The sequence below is a fragment of the Equus caballus genome, chromosome 1, assembly GCF_041296265.1.
Source record: "Equus caballus isolate H_3958 breed thoroughbred chromosome 1, TB-T2T, whole genome shotgun sequence".
Classification (NCBI taxonomy): domain Eukaryota; kingdom Metazoa; phylum Chordata; class Mammalia; order Perissodactyla; family Equidae; genus Equus; species Equus caballus.
In genome coordinates, this window is record NC_091684.1 from 4,250,293 (window position 1) to 4,271,217 (window position 20,925).

At 45.3% G+C, this 20,925-nt stretch overlaps 1 protein-coding gene and 2 long non-coding RNA genes across 4 annotated transcripts in view; 1 reads left to right on the forward strand and 2 right to left on the reverse strand.

Moving 5' to 3' along the window:
• The window catches only part of GLRX3 (glutaredoxin 3), a 32,620-nt gene extending 22,685 nt beyond the window's left edge, over window positions 1–9,935 (reverse strand). Inside the window, exons 1-2 of one of the 2 annotated variants that reach the window (XM_023636889.2) lie at window positions 9,519–9,935; window positions 3,297–3,405 (exon numbers count right to left, since the gene is read on the reverse strand). In XM_023636889.2, coding sequence (XP_023492657.1) covers window positions 3,297–3,405; window positions 9,519–9,607 — 198 coding nt within the window. In that variant the 5' untranslated portion in view covers window positions 9,608–9,935. The remainder of the gene's footprint in view (window positions 1–3,296; window positions 3,406–9,518) is intronic. The other variant, XM_070249428.1, reaches the window with a different exon arrangement.
• Window positions 9,936–10,219: 284 nt separating this feature from the next.
• Window positions 10,220–11,228, forward strand: LOC138920570 (uncharacterized). The gene is made up of 2 exons (XR_011431989.1): window positions 10,220–10,340; window positions 11,103–11,228. It is a non-coding gene; the product is annotated as an uncharacterized lncRNA (long non-coding RNA).
• Window positions 11,229–15,549: 4,321 nt separating this feature from the next.
• Window positions 15,550–16,913, reverse strand: LOC102149384 (uncharacterized). The gene is made up of 3 exons (XR_288814.4): window positions 16,733–16,913; window positions 16,431–16,642; window positions 15,550–15,845 (listed from the first exon to the last, which is right to left on the reverse strand). It is a non-coding gene; the product is annotated as an uncharacterized lncRNA (long non-coding RNA).
• Between the last annotated feature and the right edge of the window lie 4,012 nt (window positions 16,914–20,925).

The following is a 20,925-nucleotide window of genomic DNA, read 5'->3' on the forward strand; positions in this document are numbered from 1 at the left end:
TAGCTGAAGTTACAATGGATGTAAAATGCAAATACAGCAGCTACTATACAAACAAGATTAATACTAAATGAAATACAACTGTATAAAATCTCATCCACCAGGCAGCTGATAAGTCTGACTTTGAAAATTTTGCACTCAAGTGCATTATATGGTTAAATGAGTACCACAGCCTAATAGGATCAGGGTACTATGCTGGAATTGGGGTGGGCAGCCTGGCATGAGAGATGGGAGCTAACTGCATGAAGGAAAGCAATAAAAAAAAAAAGAGAACATGGTAAGGTAAAGGTCCCTACCTCAAGTATCCCACCACCTAGTCAAGAAGCCAATCAAAACAGGAATTAAATGACAGAAGAGACAAAACTACAAGATATTCCCCTAATAGTCCAACCAATGGCACAGACTAAGTTCAGAGACCAAAAAAAAGCCACAGGGGTATATAGGAAAGACTTCATACAAAATGGATTTGTTGTGAATCACCATGTTATACACTTTAATATATAGTTTTTATTTAAAAAATAAAACAAAACTAAAAAATAGTCAATTGCCACCCTATAAAAAAATGGATTTGATTTGGACTTTGAACACGACTACTGGTACCCAACTTTTTCGTCACCCAAGAAGCCTTACGCTATTCCTCCTCTTTCCTGCCCCTCTACCAGACACTGTATCTTGAAAGATTCTATCTACCAATTGATTAAATCATAAACGTGTACTCCCATTTTAGTTAAAGTGCTACCAAACTGACTTTATACAATTTGAAAAGGAAAAGTACCTGACATTTTAATTAGCTATTTAATCTTATTCTGACTAAATGGAAGGTTTCTATGAGATTTCAGGAATAGAAATAAGTCATGTATCTCCTCTAAGCCCTTGGAGGTGTGAGAATATCAGAGCCTCAGGATCTGACTAGATATGGGAGACGATGCACATGAGCAGAACATCACATGTTACAAACGTGACACAGGAAAGAGCATGGGTGCACTTTCTCACTTCATCAGTGCAGGAAATGAGGGGATTCAGATGCAATAACTACGAAAGCCTTGCCTTTCAGCAATCTATTCCAATTAACACAAACTACTCAGACCAAAAATGTATGCTAACTTTTCTCAGTATATTTTGCCATCATCAACGAAATAAGAAACTGTTTATAGTCACAAGACTTTACAATCAAACTACTAAAACATCATGTTTAACATCACCTACATAATGGTTCTATAAATCTAAGTCACAGAATGGACTAACCTCTATACTTCACAAGCTAAAAATGCCAAACTATTAACCACTTAAAAAAAGAGACTAAGAAAAAAAATTAAAAGACACAGAGGTAGTAGAACATCAGTTCTATACCCCAGAAGTTTCAAAAAGCTCTCTAAGAAAAGAAAGCTATTCTTAAATGAACCACACGCTTCTTGTACTGGGAAATGCCAATGCGTCTCTCAAGTATTTTACTTCTCATTTGCTCAGTATTGTTCAGCAATTGTGACCTTTTAAATTACCTACCTTACAAACTCCAGGCAAATTGTCTTTGCCCTTGATGATGTCTAATGAAAGAAAAACTACGCCACCAGAAAGTAACGAAGCCTGGATGAACTACCCATCTAGCATTGCTACCCGCCCCATGAATGGCAGGTGCAGTCGGGTTCAGGTATCCCCAAGAGATAAGTGCTTCTGATCCCTTGGCTTGACGAGACACTTAAGCACTTGAACAACTTAAAATCTCACTGCCAAGTTTGGTACCAATGTGAGAAGTAATTCTATAGTCACTTTAAATAAATCATTCAGATGGCAGCTAAGAACAATGTGTTACCTAAACCAGTAACATTATACACATAAAAGCAGACTTACAATTACCATCACCTTGATTAATCTTATGATTGAAATGTTTAATCATTTATTTCACTTGTAATCATTATCTTTTATCACTGACCAAACATGCAGTTTTAATGTCCCCTTCTATTATTTATAATGGACACTTTAGGGTTACGTTCTAAGGTTACATTACACATTTCATTGGAATTTTAAATAAGTTCTTAAATTTTAAAAAGCTATCTATTATATTCATACTGGTTCTATCTGCATAAAGAAACACTAGAAGGATTCATACAAAATTAATACAAGCAATTACTTATGGGGGGGACAATAGGGCTGACAGGGCAAGGAGTGGGGTGAGCCTTCTCAAGGTACATCTTTTTACACTGTTTTGATTTCTGAATCACCTAAGTGCAATACCTATTCAAAGTACACTTATCTAAATAGAAACCGTCTAAAATTATATCACCTACTATACAAATGAATTAGCCTGTCAGAATTCTGTGTTTTCAGTTTACATAAAAAGTGGCTTACAGACAAATACAGCTGATGTCATTTTTAACCACATATATGAGTACACTTGCCAATATGTCCTCTGAATTCACAAATTCTGGTTTTACAAAATAAAGCTTTGTTTTTTTGTTCATTTGGTTTTTTTTAAATCCAAAGGATTCAGGCTTCTGAATACTGAGTGTGACTTCCTTCCCAATAATTCATTCCTAAGATTCTCAACTCATATTTTGGCCTTGTTGCCTAAACCACTACCAAGTTCTGAATGATAACACTAAATATGCTAAAACAATTGAACTCATCCACAGTCACAATTATCACTTTCCTAGTACTTACCCACCCAAGAAAGATACTAGGAATGTAGAGCACACAAAACCAGAGTAAAAACAAAGAAGACAACATGCAAAATGGAGTGAAAACAAAGAAGACAAGAGAGAAACTGTCTAGCTTCCTTTTTCCTCTGCTTCCTGAACAGGTTAGAAAAACTTTCAGTTTTTCCTCCAGGTTTGCATTTATCCAACCCCAGAGAGCAACTTCTTCCCATTCCCCCGGGTTCTAGCAGCTTTTACATAGTCCTTCTTGAATCACTTTCCACATCACACCTAGCTTTTCAATGAAATAAGTCTTTTTAAAATTTTTACTATATTAAAACCACAATTACCCAGAGGGAATGATCTAGTCTGCTTTTGTTCACAAACATTCCCACATTGTCCATCCTGCTGTGGACTCATCCTGTCCTCCCACCCAAGCATGTGTTCGGGAAAGTGGGGTGATTTTTACACTACTCACTACTGGAGAAATGCAAAAGTATTTTAAGATTTTTAAGAATAATCTACTGCAAGAATAACAGATCCCAACACCAATTATACACATGTGGAATTCCACACCACTCCTCCCTTATGTTAGTTAATACAATGTACTCTAACCAATAAAGCAGAATCAAACTCATAAAAGACATGACAATGAAAATGTAATACCTTCACAAATGAAACTTGAGGGTGTTCTTTGGCTAACTCTGCCATCACGTCGTTCATCTGAGCACACTGTGGAGCCCATGGTGCCCAAAAATGGACCACCACAAGGGACCTGCAAATCAAAAAAACGCAGTTTTTAAAAATACAGTATCTTTAGAAAAAAGCAATACTGGTATAAACTCCATTACCAAAAAAATTAAAAACCCAACCTTAACAAGAACTGCCTGAATTGTTTTTGTACTGCTAGACTTTTGTCATATTAAACATAGTCTGAGCTATAAGGACTTGCAAGGCCTTGAGAATCTTTTGGATGAATTTTCAAGTTAATGACATTTCTCAAGTCAATAGTTCATATGAATAGTTCTGAGTATTCACCCATCTCAACAGTCATGTAAATCAACCATATTTTCAGACCCTTAGGAAAGGTGGAAACTAAATTCCTGTAGTCGAGGCACAATGTTTGTGAAAAATGACTGTAGCTGCATTATTACTATCAATGTTAGTACTTACTTTTTAAACATGGTTCTATGATGAAGAAGCATAATTGTGACCACAGGAACAGGAATAAAATGCTGAAAAGGAAGGCATGCAAGCAGAAAACAAAGGAAAAATAGATCTGCTTTTTACAAAGACATACTTTTTTATATCGTGCTACAAAAGATCTTCTAAAAATTGATAGTATAACTAGACAGAAGAGTGGGTTAACAAATTGTTGATGAAATTCTTAGGAATCTCAGTGTATATCTATCAACTACTTTCATATAAAATTATCTTGGCAAAGATATCTTTAACTCTATCCCCATATCCAATTGAAAAACCTCAGTTTTATAAAATTTTAAATTCAAATATAATCCTCCCAACCAAAAAACCTGAAAAATCTGGAAGAAAATACAGTTTAAAATGTTACACAGAGAAAGGAACCAAGGACAACTAACCTGTGGGCAAGGAAAGAAGTGACAAACTGTAAAACCAGTAAAATAACGCAGGTGAGAGAAGACGTCGACCACCAGGCATCGGGAGAGTGGAATTCAGGGTAGGAGGGGCAGGATATGGTGACATTGGAGGCACAGTCTAGAGCTGATACCAAGTTTCTGGCTTAATGACTGATGGCTGGTGGTGGCACAAGCCATGAATTGTAGTAAGAAGCTGCCAACCTGAGAGGAAAGGAAGGCTACTCGGCTGTTAGTGATGGCCTGGAGCTCAAGAAAGAAGTCGGAGCTTGATCTGCAGAATTGGGAATTAAGAAATAGTGCCAGCACCATGCTCACCCATACAGGAAGATAAAGAAGAGGCTGAGGTCAGAGCCTCTGGGCTCACCAGCAGTAAGTTAGGACAGATGAAAGAAAAGGAGCCCAAGTGGCAGACCAGAGAAGGGACTAAGAGGTACAGGAAGGTTAAAGGGTCTCACAGAAGTCAAGAAGGAAGGAGTAACAACCATCCAATGCAGCAGGAAAGGGCAACTAGCAATGGTGAGAGTAATTCCAGTGGATGGTAGAAGCACAAGTCAGACTTCAGCAAGTGGAGGACAGAACTGAAGATGAGCAAGTAGAGATGGCTAGAAATCTACTCTTTAAGAGATTCAGCTGTAAACAGTGTGCTCTGCTTCAGCAGCCTGGGTTCGGTTCGCAGGCACGGACCTACACGGCTCTGTTAGAGGCCATTCTGTGCTGGCAGAAAACATGCTAAAAAATAGAAGAACACTGGCACAGATGTTAGCTCAGGGCAAATCTTCCTCAGCAAAATAAAAACAGATTTGGCTATAAACAGAGAGAAAACTAGGCAGAGGCAAAGAGAGAATCAAGGGATGGGCTCTTTTTTTGATTCAAGAAAATCTTCAGTTTATTTTGTGAGAGAGCAGTGGAGAGGGAGAGGCTGAAGACAACAGGGAGAACTGAGGACGTAAGCTCTCAGAGGCAGCAGGAGAGGGGAAATCTGAAGCAGAGGAGAATTCACCTAGGGAAGAGGGACAGTGTCCTCTGGATTAGGAGTGAAGGAATCAAGAATGGGTAAGGCTAGAAATAAATATGTAGGTGTTGGGGTAGGGGCAAGCAGAAGGAAAGCTGGGGGAGATGCTTCTGGAAGTCCTGTTTTCCCAGGTAGGCAGCAAGGTCATTTCTAAAACAAACGAAAATGGAGGAGAGGGGTCACAGATAGGAATGAAGAAGAAGGGAGAGCCGCCAAGGGGCACACAAGATGAAAGCAGGAGGCCCTAAGGAAGACTCATCTAAGGCAGGAAGGACACACTGTAGCACCCCCAATCAATGGGTTATAATTTGTATCCAGCAGAACTCAGAAGCTTCAACGTGTGAGAGGTCAGCCTCAAGGTCTATGGTAGAGAACGATCTGTTTAGGAGTGTTTCACCAAGCACTGTTTCCTTCTCCTCCTGAACATACAGCTAGACTACACTCCTCAGTCTTCCTCACAGCTGTCTAGGGCCCTGGAACTGAGTTCCAGCCGGTGGAATGCAGGCCAGAAGAGATCTATCTGCCCCTCAAAACTCTTGCATGTGAGCCTCTGCCTACTCCAGCCTCACCTCACAGAGCCTCTGCAGAGGATGCAGGGGAAGCTGCAAGGCCTAAGGGACGGTGAGAAGTGAAGAATGTGTGCAAGACTGTTGACAGCAGCCAGACCTGGAAATAACCAAAATGCCCACAAACTGGAGAAATTGTTGTATATTCATACAATGGAATAATACTCAGCAATAAAAAGGAACCAACTATAGACACATGGATGACCCTCAAAAACATACTGAGCAAAACAAGCCACACATAAAAGAACAGGAGCTGCGTGACTCCTCTTACATAATGTCCAAGAACAGGCAAAACGAACCTATAGTAACAAAAGCAGATCAGTGGGAGGGATTACTGGAAAGGGGTTAAGAATGTTCTGGGGTCTACGGTCTTCTTTTTAATGAAAGTTACTTGTGTATATACAACTGTCAAAATTCATCAAACCTAACAATTAAGAGCTGTGCATTTTATTACACTATGTAAGTTAATATATCAATTTCAATGTTTTTAAAAGTTGGGATTCTTGGGGCCGGCCCAGTGGCGCAGTGGTTACGTAGGCACGTTCCACTTCTCGGCGGCCCAGGGTTGCCAATTCGGATCCCAGGTGCGGACGTGGCACCGCTTGGCAAAAGCCATGCTGTGGTAGGTGTCCCACATATAAAGTAGAGAAAGATGGGCATGGATGTTAGCTCATGGCCAGTCTTCCTCAGCAAAAAGAGGAGGATTGGCAGTAGTTAGCTCAGGGCTAAACTTCCTCAAAAAAAAAAAAGAAAAAGTTGGGACACCACTTTTTACCAGATTGAAGAAACATTTTTTAAATATTCAATGATAAAAAGGATGGAGTTAGACAAGCACTTTCATATCCTGCTGGTTAAAATTAAATTGGAATCTTTCAGAAATTTCTTACACACTTTAAGTATCGATCCTCAGGAAGTAATTAAAGAGACAAAGATTTATGAATATGAATACTTTCCCATTATTTTACACAGAAAATAACTGCAAAAATCTATTGTACAACAATATAATTTTTTTTTAAAGATTGGCACCTGAACTAACAACTGTTGCCAATCTTCCTTTTTTTTTTGCTTTATCTCCCCAAATCCCCCAGTACATAGTTGTATATGTTAGTTGCAGGTCCTTCTAGTTGTTGCATGTGGGACGCCACCTCAACGTGGCCTGATGAGCAGTGCCATGTCCACGCCCAAGATCCGAAGCAGCGAAACCCTGGGCCCCCACAGCAGAGTGCGCGAACTTAACCACTCGACCACAGGGGCCAGCCCCAACAATATAGTTTTTTTAATGGTCATGTAATAAAATATTATAAAGCCATTAAAAATCATATTTCAAGTAATTTTTAATGACATGGGAAAATGCTCACAATATATATTTTTTTAAATTAAAATAGGTTACCAAACTTTTTAACAGTAAGAGCCAACGTACGTAAAAAGTTGAAAAGGACACCCACACAACTTAAATTCCATTCCTACTAAAGCGGCTTTGAAGAGTAATTTAATTTCACTTAAATTCCACATTTGTAAAATAACAATAAGTAACATCCTGGGATGTTAGGAAGATCAAACAAAAATATAAAAGCACTTTGAAAACATTAAAGAACAATATTAATGTTATTTTAAACTATCCACAATATTCTCATATTCATATGCTTAACTTCCACTTTCCAATTATGTTAGGATACCTAACATCAAGACATAGGCCTGAAACAAATATAAATGTGCTCATCCCCTCCTGATTAGATGTAACAGTATTCTCTCCACCTTCATGGATGGCCCAATATGCAGGGTGCATTGTTTACAGAAAACCTTTAGAGACAGACCAGGTTCAAATCCTGACTAATATGATTTTAAACAATGTAATGAACCTAAGTTCATCAGCAAAATACTCAGTGTTCAATAAATGGTTATTATTGAAGGTGTTCTGCTCCCACAGTTATTCATCTGCAGGTAACAGAAGCTACCATTTATTAAACACTATCATACACTAGACTGTGTTACAAATATTTTACAAATGGGCAAAACCTTAATTACTCTGCAAATGGGTATTAATATCCTCATTGTATAGACCAATTGAGGTTTCAATAACAAACCATCTGATTAGTTGACTGAAGCAAAAAAAAATTTCCATTCATATAAAATTTTTTAAGTGAGGAGAAGTGATGATTTGGAAAGTACACTTTAAATGATTACATTAACAAGTACGATTTAATATTCTTAAACTTTTCCATTTTCACAAAAATCAGCAGATTTATTCCTTCCCCAGATGCCACATATCATTTCCCAGGTGCCCATTTAAACTAATCATTATGGAAAGGGTATACTGTTTTCTGGGTCCTTTCAAGTACAGACCAGAGGCAAGAAAACATCCAAATGGTATTTACATTTAAACTTTTACCAATTGCATTACTTTCAGAACTTTTATGTTTACAAAATGAAACAGAAAAACAAAAAATGTGAAACACAAAAAAAAGCAAAATAGTCTTCCCGGTCATACTAAGTTCAAACATTTATTAAGGGCAGGTGCACACCAGCCCTGCTCATTTCAAGAGGCCGCCACTGGAGTACCCAGTGGACTGTTGATGAATCAGAACCCGCCTTTCATCAAAGAGTAAACGTCATTTCCAGGCCCCCCCCCCTTTTTTTTTTTAACAATTTTCCAGGCAAACCTGAAATGCCAAAAGCACTGTTTAGACTAACACTTTTAACCCGGTTCTCAACAAAAGCAACTCCCCCATCTCACCCGCCCTCTCCGTCTCATTCATTCTCCCAATCAGAATACGACCTGCCTCTAATCCACAATCCCACAGCATTCAGGTCAATAAGTATTTACTGCCTGTGAACTCCACGCCAGCCCTCTGCTCCACGCCGAAAATGCCGAAGGCTGACGCCCTCCGAGCGCTGTGAATGCAAGGGCAATGCAGCATCGGCCACGCGCATCCTCCCATCTAACCCGCCCAGCCCCGAGGCGGGCGCGAGTCTAACCCAGCTCCCACGGAGGACACTGAGGCCTGGCCATGAAACCTGCCCAAGGGTCCCGTGACTAGTAGGTGGCTGACTCCCAGGCTACCCGCCGCTGGCGCTCGCATCCTCCCCACCAGGAAGACCGCCGAGAACCGGACCCGGAGGGCGCTCCAAGGAGAGGTGGCCTTGCGACCAGGAAGGCCCCCGTGCGCTCCGACCTGCACGTGTCCATACGGCTCAGGATTTCTGTCGGTCCCCAAACACGGGCTCTGGGCACCGCGGGGGTCTCCTGAAGTCCTCCGCGGGCCAGAAGCCCGGGTGCCACGAGCGCAGCCCCGTAGACCGGCTCCTGGGACAGGAAATCCTCGTCCGCGGCCGCGCTTCAGGCCGCGAGCGCCGCCCGAGTCCCCTCGACAGGGGCCGAACCCGCCCCGCCGGGCCTCCTGACCGCCCGCTGCGCACCGGCGTCGGGGCCCGCGCCCTGGCCGGGCTGAGTCACCGCCAGGCCCCGGCCGCCAGGCGACAGGCAGGGTCGGGGCCCGGGTCTCCGAGTGCCTGGCCGGCGGCGCTCGGACCCCCTCCTCTTCCGGGCCGGGAGCCGGGGGTCCGGGCCGCGCCGGCCGCGGCGCCCAGGCCCAGCCGAGCCGGGCGCGAGGGAGCCGGGCCGCCCACCGCCGCCGCCTGCGAGGCCGCCGCCGCCGCCGCGTCCCCTCGCCCCGCCGCCCGCCGGCCCGCTTACTTGGCTCTGAGGCGCAGCAGCTCCTCAAACTGCCGGGCCGAGCCGACCTCCACCACAACCGCCGCCGCCTCAGCCGCCCCCGCCGCCATGCTGCCGCCGCCAGACAGGAGCAATCGAGCGCGGGCGGCGGCGGGGCGGTGCCTCAGGACGGCTGCGCGCGGAAGCCCCGCCCCGCCCCGCCCCGCCCCCTGCCTCAGCGAGCTAGACCAGAACTACCCGGACCCCGGGGGCGTCCGACCGCGCCAGGTGGGCTTCCAGGCTGCGGAAGCTTAGAGCTTCCGGCCTTCGGGGCTCCTCCTCTCGAGCCTCCGGACCTTCGTCGCGGCTGCTCCAGCAGCTGGGACAGGGGCGTGCGCGTGTGTGATGTTGAGGGTAAGTGAAGTCAGGTCTGCCCATTTAACAAGCGGAAATTTTAATCTGAAATGAAATTACGTAAAGCGGAGGATAGAAGGGGAGGTCAGGGAAAGGAAGGTTGCGCCGTCTGCGAATCTCAACACTGACAGGGCGCTTCAAACCCGGTCCTGACGGACCACGAACCCGCGCTACCGCCTGTCCGGCCACAGGCGCCCGCGGTGGTGCCACCCCCGGGCGCAGCCCATGCGCAGACCCATCACCCATTGTGACCTCAGAGAAGCAGAGCCTGGGCAGGTGTGCCGCACCCCGGGACCACAGGCCCAGCTCCAGGACCCCCCCCCCCACCCCGATGATCCTTTCCAGGATCCCGCTCCTGCTTCCAGGACCCCCACCCGTCTCACACGGGCCCCTCTAACCTCGGGGCCTTCCCTGGCTCCGCTTGGCATCCCCCTAATTTTTACTCTCCAGGTAGTGTCCTCTCCCCGCCTTTCTGCTCTGCCTTGTCATGCCTCCCTCACACGCTCCCGCCTGGGTAATTTTGTCCACGCCCTTAGTTTCTTCAACTGCCAGGGAACCCTCAAGTGCAAGCTGAGAGCCCTCCCTTGCCCCCAGAGCCCCGTGTACATCTTCTTTAGGGAGGGGCATCTCCTATTGGATGTCCCCAGTCCACGTTGGGCCTTCCCTCCAAAGCGCCCCTCCTCCTGTAGCTCCCATCTCGCTGAAGGCCGTCCTCCCACCCTGACACCTGGGGCTCCTCCTAGACAGCTCTCAGGCCCTGGACCGGCTTTGAGGGCAGGCCCCGGGGAGCCTTCTCTTGTGCTCAGGGCACCCTGTGCTACTGCTGTCATGTGCACATCCCTCCGCATTGGAACTGAGCTTGTCTCCTCCTCCAGCCCCAGTTCTCATCAAGGGCAGGAACTGAGCCTCTATCTCTGTGCCTGTATTAGAGCCTGGCACACAGTAGGTGCTCAGTACATGCTCACTAGTGCAGCTGATGGAGAGCGAGCTCATCGAGTTTCAAAGACTTGGTACAAAAAAATGAAATATATTTATTAATAATTTTCTATTGATTGCATGTTGAAATGGTAATATTTTGGATATATTGGGTTTTGTGAACTATGTTATTAAAATTAAAATTTCCACTTTTTACCTTTTTAATGTGGTTACTAGAAACTTTTAAATTACTTCGGTGACTTTCACCTGTGGCTCACCTGTGTCTTCTCTTGGCAGCACTGCTCTGCTGGTTGAAAGTGGCTTTGAGGAGCCCAATTACTTGTGTGTCTCCCCCTGAGAAGTAGATGTCACTGAAAATGGTAAATTACACTCTTTAAAATGCCATAGGAGAGCGATGAGGAACTGTTTTGTGTCCTGACTGTGGTGGTAGATACACAAACCCAGATATGTGATAAAATTACATAAAACAAAATACACACACGCAGAGGAGGCTAAGGAAAGATGGGAAATCTGAAAAAGATGGGTGGACTGTGTGACGATCAGCATCCTGGTTGTGATTCTAGTACAGTTTTGCAAGATGCTATCTTTGGGGGAAAGTGTACACAAGAGCTCTGTATTATTTCTTATAAATGCATGTGACTCAATAACTATTTTGAAATAAAGAGGTCAGTTTTGGGGGCCGGCCCAGTGGCCAAGTGGTTAAGTTCGCGTGCTCCACTTCGGCCGCCTGGGATTTCGCGGGTTCGGATCCTGGGTGTGGACCTGGCCCCACTTGTCAAGCCATGCTGAGGCAGCATCCCACATAACACAACCAGAAGAACCTACAACTAGCATGTACAACTATGTACTGGGGGGCTTCAGGGAGAAGAAAAAAAAATAGTTTAAAAAAAAAACGTAAATCAGGCCTAGAGATTACTATGAAAGAAAATGCGTTGTGGGGGAACAGCATGTTGCAAAACAGGACGTGTACTCTGATGACCATTGTTAAACAGAATTATATGGAAATAAAATGTACAACTATATGTAGCTGAATGTAGCTTAGAAAAAGATCTTCAGAAGGATGTCCCCCAAAGTGTTAGGAGAGCCAACCCCTAGAGAGTGAAAATAGGGGAGTTTTAATGGGAGGACCAGGGGCCGGCCCAGTGGCACAGTGGTTAAGTTCGCACGTTCCGCTTCAGTGGCCCGGGGTTCACTGGTTCGGATCCCGGGTGCCGACATGGCACTGCTTGGCAAGCTATGCTGTGGCAGGCGTCCCACATATAAAGCAAGGAAGATGGGCATGGATGTTAGCTCAGGGCCAGTCTTCCTCAGCAAAAAGAGGAGGATTGGCAGCAGATGTTAGCTCAGGGCTAATCTTCCTCAAAAAATAAAGGGAGGACCTTCACTTTTTACCTTATCTACTTAGTGTCATTTTGCATTTTTCCAAAGATCGTGGACTGGCTTTGTAATTTAAAAAATAATGAAATTGTGATGCACTAGGGAAATGTGCTATAGTGAATCTTTTCCCAAAAAAGCCGTAATCACTCCTCTAGTGGGGCAGTTTCAAAAATCTTACTTTTTCCTTTAAATGGAATTTGCTGAAAGTACCATATACCAGCTGCCAAGCATGTTCCCTACTTAAAAAAGAAAAAAATGTTACGGAAACTCCCAGATAACATTTTGCCTTCTGCCCTTTTGCCGTTGTCACTATTGGTATCAACAGGCCTAAGGGTCAGCAGGTGACCTCTGAGCTTTAAAATGTTCTGACTTGGGGCCAGCCCAGTGGCATAGGGGTTAAGGTCATGTGCTCCACTTCAGCAGCCCAGCATTCATGGGTTTCGATCCCAGCCATAGACGTACACACTGCTCATCAAGCCATGCTGTGGCAGCGTCCCACATACAAAATAGAGGAAGATTGGCATAGATGTTAGCTCAGTGACAGTCTTCCTCACCAAAAAAAAAAAAAAGAAAAAAGCTCTGACTTGGAGAACAAAGACTACTCCACTCAGCCGTGAGCCAGAGCCACATGTCTGTATTTATCATTCAGTGCTCCTTGAGCTGGCAATGTAAAAACCATCACTGCCAACTGCCACTGTATAGCCACGGAAACTGCCCAGACCCACAGCAGGAAAGGGGCAGTGCTAGGACTCTCCCCAGGGCCTTCCCTTTCCTGCCTCAAGTTCTTCTCCTGCCCCACTACACACCCCATCTGGCATCGCATGCCGTTAACACTCTAGGGAGCCCAGGCCTCTCTAAGCATTTTCAGGCCCAGAGGGAAAACCTCGTCATTAGAAAATTAAACTGGTTTGGCTGTTACAGAATACTCTGCACTTGGCTTTCCCTGTTAGTGCTGGAAAGCTCAAAAACAGAAAAGCAAGATATTGGGGCTGATTTTGGCCTGTGTCCCCAATGTGGGTTCATCCCAGGCGCTGACCTTCTGTTGACTCCATATGGAAGCATCCTTTAGCCATGTCCTATTCTCTCTTGGGGGTGGGGTGATCCCCCTAGGGAACCTAGTGACACTTCATCTTAAGTGCCCTCTGAACAGGGGCCTCTCCTGGGCTCCCAGGCCTCACTTGGTCAGGAACCAGGAACAGCTCTCCCAGGACAGCAGGACAGCCCTGGTGGGACAATTAGGTTTCCCCGAGGGTGCTGTATGCACTTCACAGGCCAGGAGCATGGGGATCAGGAAGCTGGGGCTCCGGGGGCCTCAGGGTGAAGTCTTGGCCTGGGAGAACGGAAGCACCAGACAGGACTGCAGGGGGCCTTCCTGGCAGCGAAGGCGCTCCACCCTACATCTGTGAATTGACCCCATTTTAAAGACCCCATTTTAAAATGTGTCTGTGTGAGAGAGAGACACTGAGGGGTAATTATTTTCCCAGGTAGCGACAGCTAACATTTACTGCTCCTAAACCAGCAAAGGAATATTTTAGCCATGCACTTTTGATAATGCATCATTTATTCCTGTGGTCAATCCAGTGTTACTCCGCTGCAGGGCACAGGGCTGTGTACTAGTGTGCACAAATAACCCAGAGTGGAGAGAATACTTGGTGAGCATAAACGAGGACTTGGTAGTGAATTCCCGCCTGGCCAGGTCTCTGTAAACCCTAACAAGAGGAGCTGAGAGACACAAGGGGTACTGGAAGGGAAAGAATGAGAAGGCATTTTTAATGGGCAAAGTATGGCATTAAAAAGTGTTGTTATTCAAGTGAAATGGCCACTGTTTCCTTTCCTCTAAGAGAGACTGTTAAATTCCAATTACTCCACCCCCAAAGACCAGTTGAGAGTAACCCCAACTGGAGGGAATTAATTTCCTTAGGAATTTCACTGTTACAAGATTAATGGAGCCCCCTGCAGAGAAACAGTAAAACTGTAAGTACAGTAGATTTGCACCTGAAGGATACATATTTTAATTTCTGTTCTCAAGCTGCGATAACATCTTCTCTAGCTACTATAAAAAGCATAAATGAACACCCGCACGTCTGCTGGAACTTGCTAACATGGAGCTCCCTGGGAGGAGTCAGCACCCAACTAGGGAGGCCAGAGCCCCAGTGCTGCCGGCTCTGCCTACACAGGTGGCCATGGCCGTGGCCAGGGACGCAGTGACCACAGCTAAGCACAGGACTGGGGACACCCCAGAGCCCCCGCACTGCAGGCTCAGGCTCTGCCCATGCACTGATGGCCCCGGGTGGTGGTCAGGGGCTGCAGTGACCATGGCTGGGCACAGGGCTGGGAATGGCCCCAACAAGCGGGTCTCCCCAGGAGCCCCAACGGGTCAGGACCAGGTTGACCAAAGCCCAGAGCAGAATCCCTGGATCAGATCCTCCTGCGTGCACTCCCATCTCCACATGCCAGCCCTACCACCTACCCTGGCATGGCCCTCACCAAGGGATCACTGGCATGGACGGGGGATGGTGGAACCAAGAGGGAGACAGGCTGCATCCTGCCTCTCCAGAGCCCTCCAGGGAATTTCAGCCCATTGTCCATCAACTTCGGTGGCCCCAGGAATGGGCCTTGGGAAGGGTGTCTCCCAAATCACATTGAGATGAACTGGACACTGGGTCCTGCCAAGCGACCAGCCCTCTTCTTCTTAGCCCAAGGGTCACCCTGATAGCCAAGGACAAGTCCAGGTTAGGGGAGTGGGAACTGGCTGTGAGGTTCCCACTGTCAACCCTTAGGAGACTGGCACTTGATCTCGGCAGGAGTCAGTCAATGTTCTGTTCCCTTCCTTATCAGGAGCCGCTTTTATTGGAAGAACTCTATGTATATGCTGGCTATAAAGGTTGTTTATGCTGTCATAGCTAGATTTTTATTGGTTGTATTTTTGCTGCACTTGCTTGAAAAATAATTATTTTCAAAGAAAAGAAGAATTACATACCCAGTAAACTAAATAAGACTCATGTTTATTAGGGACCTCTGACAGCTCTTCAAATGTGAAAAAAGATTTCGAAGCAGCGAATGGACAATTTATGTGCAAGTTTATTTGTAAAACAGATTTCAAGACATACTTCATCTTGGCTCCACCAATAAAAATACATTCCATTTCTTTTCAGAATTGTGTGTTATCTGATGGTTTCACAGTAATCCGGTTTCCCCTAAGAAGATAAGACTATGTGGATAAGCATGTACCCACTAACCTAATCTGGATTTGGGTTGAATGTTTGAGGTTGCTACACACACACACACACACACACACACAAGATGTGACCATATCCTAGAAGGTGCTCACTAGAAAAAATATATTTATATAAGAAATGTAGTTCACAAATTTTAATCCAACTGCTACAATCTTCAAAAACTCATTAGTCAAAATAATTTTTAAACATGTTTTTAATGGTTTACAATTTATCAGGGAAAGTATTCACCTTGAGAGTTGACTGCCCGTTCTCCATGCCCCATATAAATTCTAATCTCTTCCCCCCAGCACCAGACTGGCTGGCAGGTGCTGGTTGCAGAGCCGGTCTCCAGGCTGTAGGTGGCGTCAGCGCCTCTTCAGGCTGGAGAAGGAGCGTCCTTTGTTGAGTGATTTCTTTATTCAACCTAGAGAGGCCACAATTAAGAATTAACACAAACAGATGCTGTATCTGAAAATGCTCTGCTGATCCACCAAAAACGTGCTTTTTCCCTGATCTGCCAACTTTTGACATCTTTCCCCACTTCTTAGTCCAACAGCTGTGGTTCTGAGATCCTATAAGATGTCCATATGAAAGCATGCTGGCAGGGGGTGGGACGGGGCGGAGAGTTCTGAACGGCACGTGTCACCTGCACACACACTTCCACGTGTCTCTTTGTTTACCTGAAGGTCCAGTTCCGGGTGCGATCACCCCAGATGCACATTCCAGGACACTTTGTTGATCACAAACATACATAACCACTGTGGATATTTACATGCAGCTGCATGTTTTTGTGAGCCAAACGTGTTACATATAAACAGCGTTGTATGTGTGCACATGTGTGTCTGTGTATCTATTCTCCAAGTCCATTTGGAGATAATTTTCTGCTCCTATTTGTAATTCTTGTTTCAAATCTGAGAAACTGAGAGCACAGATGAGCTTGCCTTGGTGTCACAAACAAGATTGCTTGTAAAGTCAGAAGTAATTCTTAAGAGAGCTAAGAAGTTCTCACCAGGCGAGCTCCTTCAGGCTGTGGCTCCAAGATTTCACATCTCAAGAAGGACCCTTTCAGACCCATGCTGCCTCGTTTGAGCTCACATGCTGGGGCCTCTGTCCCATGGCCTTGGCACTCTCTCATGGGCTACTTTCACACAGATATGTCACCTCATAGAGTGGACATCTGGAGTGTCCAGAGGTACCAGGAGCAGAGGTGTCCCTTCCTACCTGTGGAAGGAATTCAGAGTACAGAGGTCTGGAACACTTCTGAGAAACACACGGACACACACAGACACACACACACACACACACACAGACCTTTAAAGACAGCTCGGCGATACACAGCTAATAGTTCTGGAGTCCAAGCTACGGCCAAAGGACAGAGTCAGTCGCTGGCTGTTTAACACTCGGCTGCCTCCATCCCAACCTCAAAAGCTAATTGGCATCGCTTTAGTCAAATCGATGAGCGCAATAGTCTTATGAGCGCAATAGTCTTACGCCTGTCAAAATGTTTCAAAAGTTTGCCACGCCTACCACGGCTTCCTTCCCATTCTCTCTGTCCTCTAATAGAAGACAGTGACATTTTCTCCCAGGTGCAAGACAAAGGAACATCGAGTATTTTTTGTTAAATCATTTGAACTCGGTATTCTTCCACCTCTCCCTGAGTTGTGCTGCCTGGGCAGTGTGAATGTCAGCCCGCCACCACGGCTCCGCAGGAGCCCAGTGGGCAGGACACGGCAGGAACCCGAGACGCTGCAGCACCCCTGCTCAACAATGGCGGGGGCCTTGTGCCCCAGGGTCAGCAGCTGCCCTGGGCGAACCTTAAGGGTAACTTCAGGGAGGGGTGAAATAAATAACACAGACCGACGATGTGAATGGATTTGGATTTGCTTCCAATTCTGAAAGGAAGCCTAGCTGGCTCGCCCACCTCGGATTTCCACCGCTGGGACGATTTTTCTGTAAAATGATTGCTGTCTTTAACTTCCTTCCTCTAGAACCGAAGAAACCAAAAAGAAAGGGAACAAACAAACCACTGATTTTTAAACAATGTGTAGGCTCTATTGCCCCATAGTATGTATATGAAATAAACGGGTCAGTATTTCATGATCTCATGATAAAGAAGCTAAAGTTTAAACCTCTGTGGTCGTGTCCTAGAGCCAGAGTAAAGCATAAACTTGGTGGTGACTCCATTATTAGCCTAAGTTTAAGTAAGTATCTATTATTCACTCATTCATATGAAATATACTTTATTTTAATCAGAAGAAATATCTCATTAAAAAATTTCGATGCCGGGCCACCCCAGTGGTGTAGTGGTTAAGTTCACACATTCCACTTTGGTGGCCCAGGGTTTGCAGGTTCAGATCCCGGGTGTGGACCTAGTGCTGCTCATCAAGCCATGCTGTGGCAGCATCCCACACAAAATACAGGAAGATTGGCATGGATGTTAGCTCAGGGCCAATCTTCCTCAAAAAAAACGAATTCAATGCCAATGTTACCTTTAGACTTTCCAACTATGACATACATTCTTTTTTTCACTTATATATGTTGAACTAAGAAATGAGTAATAGGAGATACAGGAACAAAAGTCTCCTTCCTATGATAAGTGACAGACATGTGGGACCCTAAAATGAGTAGCCCTTTATGCTACGGATCTGAGGGAGAGGCAGGCACTAAGCCACATCCAGCTGATTCTGCACAGAGGCGACACGACAGCTCTGCCAGCTCCCAGCCCCTCGCAAGTCAGGCCACAGCTGCCCTAAGGGCTGAGATGGAAGAGGCAACAAGCTCCCGGGCGTCGGGGAGGTTTCCAGTCTCAGGCTGCTGCCATCACATCCTCAGCCCCTCCAGGTGGGGTGGGGGAAGCCCCACCTGGCCCCATGTTCTAAACTGCCATGTTTATTCCTATTGTCCCAAACTCTTGGGCCTTCTGCCCAGACTAGTGAGGACCAGGAGGGCTGCTCCCACCCTTGTGGGGGAAGTCTTTATTTTCCAGTTCCCGCACATTCGATTTCACTGCATCACAGCCAGAAGTGACTGGACCCCTCTCCAGGATGCTCTTCACCGTGCATTCCTGGCCACCCAGTTTCTCTCCCCTTGAGTCAGTTATTATATCCTGCCTTACCCAGGACTGGCTTATTATTGGCCATAACTGCATTTACCTTACAGAAATATGTCCTTTTATGATGGGACATAAATATTAAATAGCAGTGCTCTGGAATGTCTGGTCACTAACATGGCAGGATATAGCTGAATTCCAAACGAATCCCAGGGCCCACGCCTACCCTTGAATGAAATGTTCTGTTTTAAGGGACGGCTATGAAAACCTTTAACACTATTTAGCAATCTCTTCAGTAGGGGTCTGTCTCTTATTTACTGGAAGATGTAGTATGTGAGTTTGAGTGCCTTTGCTTCTGTTTGATAATTTCAAATAGAAAATATTGCGTTCACTGGAAATCAATTTATTTTGATTGATAAAAAGGGGTTAATAAAAACCCCCTTAGAAATAAAGAGAAGTGAATAGCAATATATCTCTCATGGTACCTTCTTTCGGTGGTGCATAAAGAGAGCAAGCCGTTTTACGTCTCCCCAATAAGTCTTCTCCCCTTATTTTCTATACCCAGCGAGTCATTTATAATCCTTATTATTTCCAACCCACACACTAATGTGGCATCAGTCATATTTCCACATGCTGGGGGTTTCTCCTTACTGTGTCGTGAGAGCTGAGAGGCAAAAACATCCTATAATTTATATGAAAATACATGGCAAAAATGGATTATTGAACATAACCAAGGTGACTTCATACACTTGCAAATAAAAAAATTTTAGGATGAAATATAAAACGTCATGCTAAAATTTCAATCTATTGTTGAAACATAAGGTGGCATAGAAAGTACACTAGTGTCTGGCATTTAACAAACATTACCAAGTTACTAGAAGCAGGGACAGCTCACAATGAGATACAAATTAATACCTCCTGATCAAGCCTTAAGCTATTGATTTTTGAAGGCACATTTGTGATTTATTAATATTTTTATTTATCTACTGCACCAATGAAGAAAATGTGAAATGACAGACTCTGAAATCCTTGCCTCCTGTATGTAGCAAGTGTTTACAGTGACATTATTGGGTGGATTGGGGCACATATGTTATACAGTATCATATAAATCTCTAATTTGCATCAGTCATAAAGTCTTTCAATATTAAATAATTATCTACTTTTGGTCCACCGTGAAGAGCACATTTACAGCATCAGGAAACAATTCAGGGAATTGACTTAGATCACAAAAGTCTTCATGTAGAGACATTATTTTGAAAGTTGAAAAGCAGTGGATTATTATTTTATTTTTTTGCCTTAATGAAGTATGCCTGGATCATTACAAGGATTATATTTAAAGAAATCTTATACTGTCTTGCCATAAAAGAAAATACAACCTGAGCTAAAAAGACATTGGAACAAAACCATGACCCTCAGCAAAACAAATGTGTGCTGACCTTCTAGAGAGAGGGGCATCCTTCAGATTCTAGTCCTCTTGGGATAGAACCACCTGTCCACAGAGAGAGGGCCTGACAAGTTGCCTGTGCGCCGTAGAGCTGAAGACCCAGGCAAAAGATGAGGCCGAGACAGCAAAGCTTGTGTCCCACTTAACATCCCAGAGATGTCAGATGCTGTGACCCACAGCAGCCAGAGGAGGCAGGAGGGCAAGGGCACCTCGCTTGGAGGCCTCCCCAGGCCATGGCTGAAGCAGACGCCACCCAGCTAACTCTGCTGACCTCATTTATTAATGGTTCTTGTGCTGAGTATCCAGTCGGGCGCCCCCCCCCGCCCCCCCCCCCCCCCCCCGCCGCCTGTGCTGGGCCCTGGGGCCACAGTGATGAACACAATCATGGGTCTTCCAGAGAACAGAGGGTCAGCCACTGAGTTCATGGATGACAGACCTCCACCGACTCAGGGAGTCTTCTGCCTCCCGGGCACACAGTGAAATGTTTGTTAACGAATGAATGAACGAGTGAGTGAGCTGAATTCAGTTCCCTTATCAGTGCATGAAGCTGTTGCCCTTCCGGTTCTGAGAATGGATGACTTAGCGATGCGTCAGAAGGGGTCTCATCTATAGGACAGCTTCTTGGCATGGACTCAAAGGAAAGCATAATACTAAGGCCTCCATATGTAGCAAATATTCTGCCTTAACCCACCAAGGAAGAACATTGTCATACGCCAGCTCTACCCAGAAAACATCTGACTCACAGTCCATTGTCACAGGTTCATGAGATCCCTCGGCAAGTCCTGATGGATGCAGATGAGGAAGTGTGGACAGCATGATAGAAGGGGATAGACTTTGGAGGGCCAAGTGCCAGCAGTGGTCAGAGGAGCAAACCTGAGCCATGAAGGGAAGGTCCCGCGGGAGAGATGGACTTTGGCTGGAACTCTAGCAATGAGGAGAAAGAGAAAGCAAGAAGAGCCAGGCCTGGCATGCACAGATCCTCTGGTCAGTGAAGGGACAGGCCAGACCCAG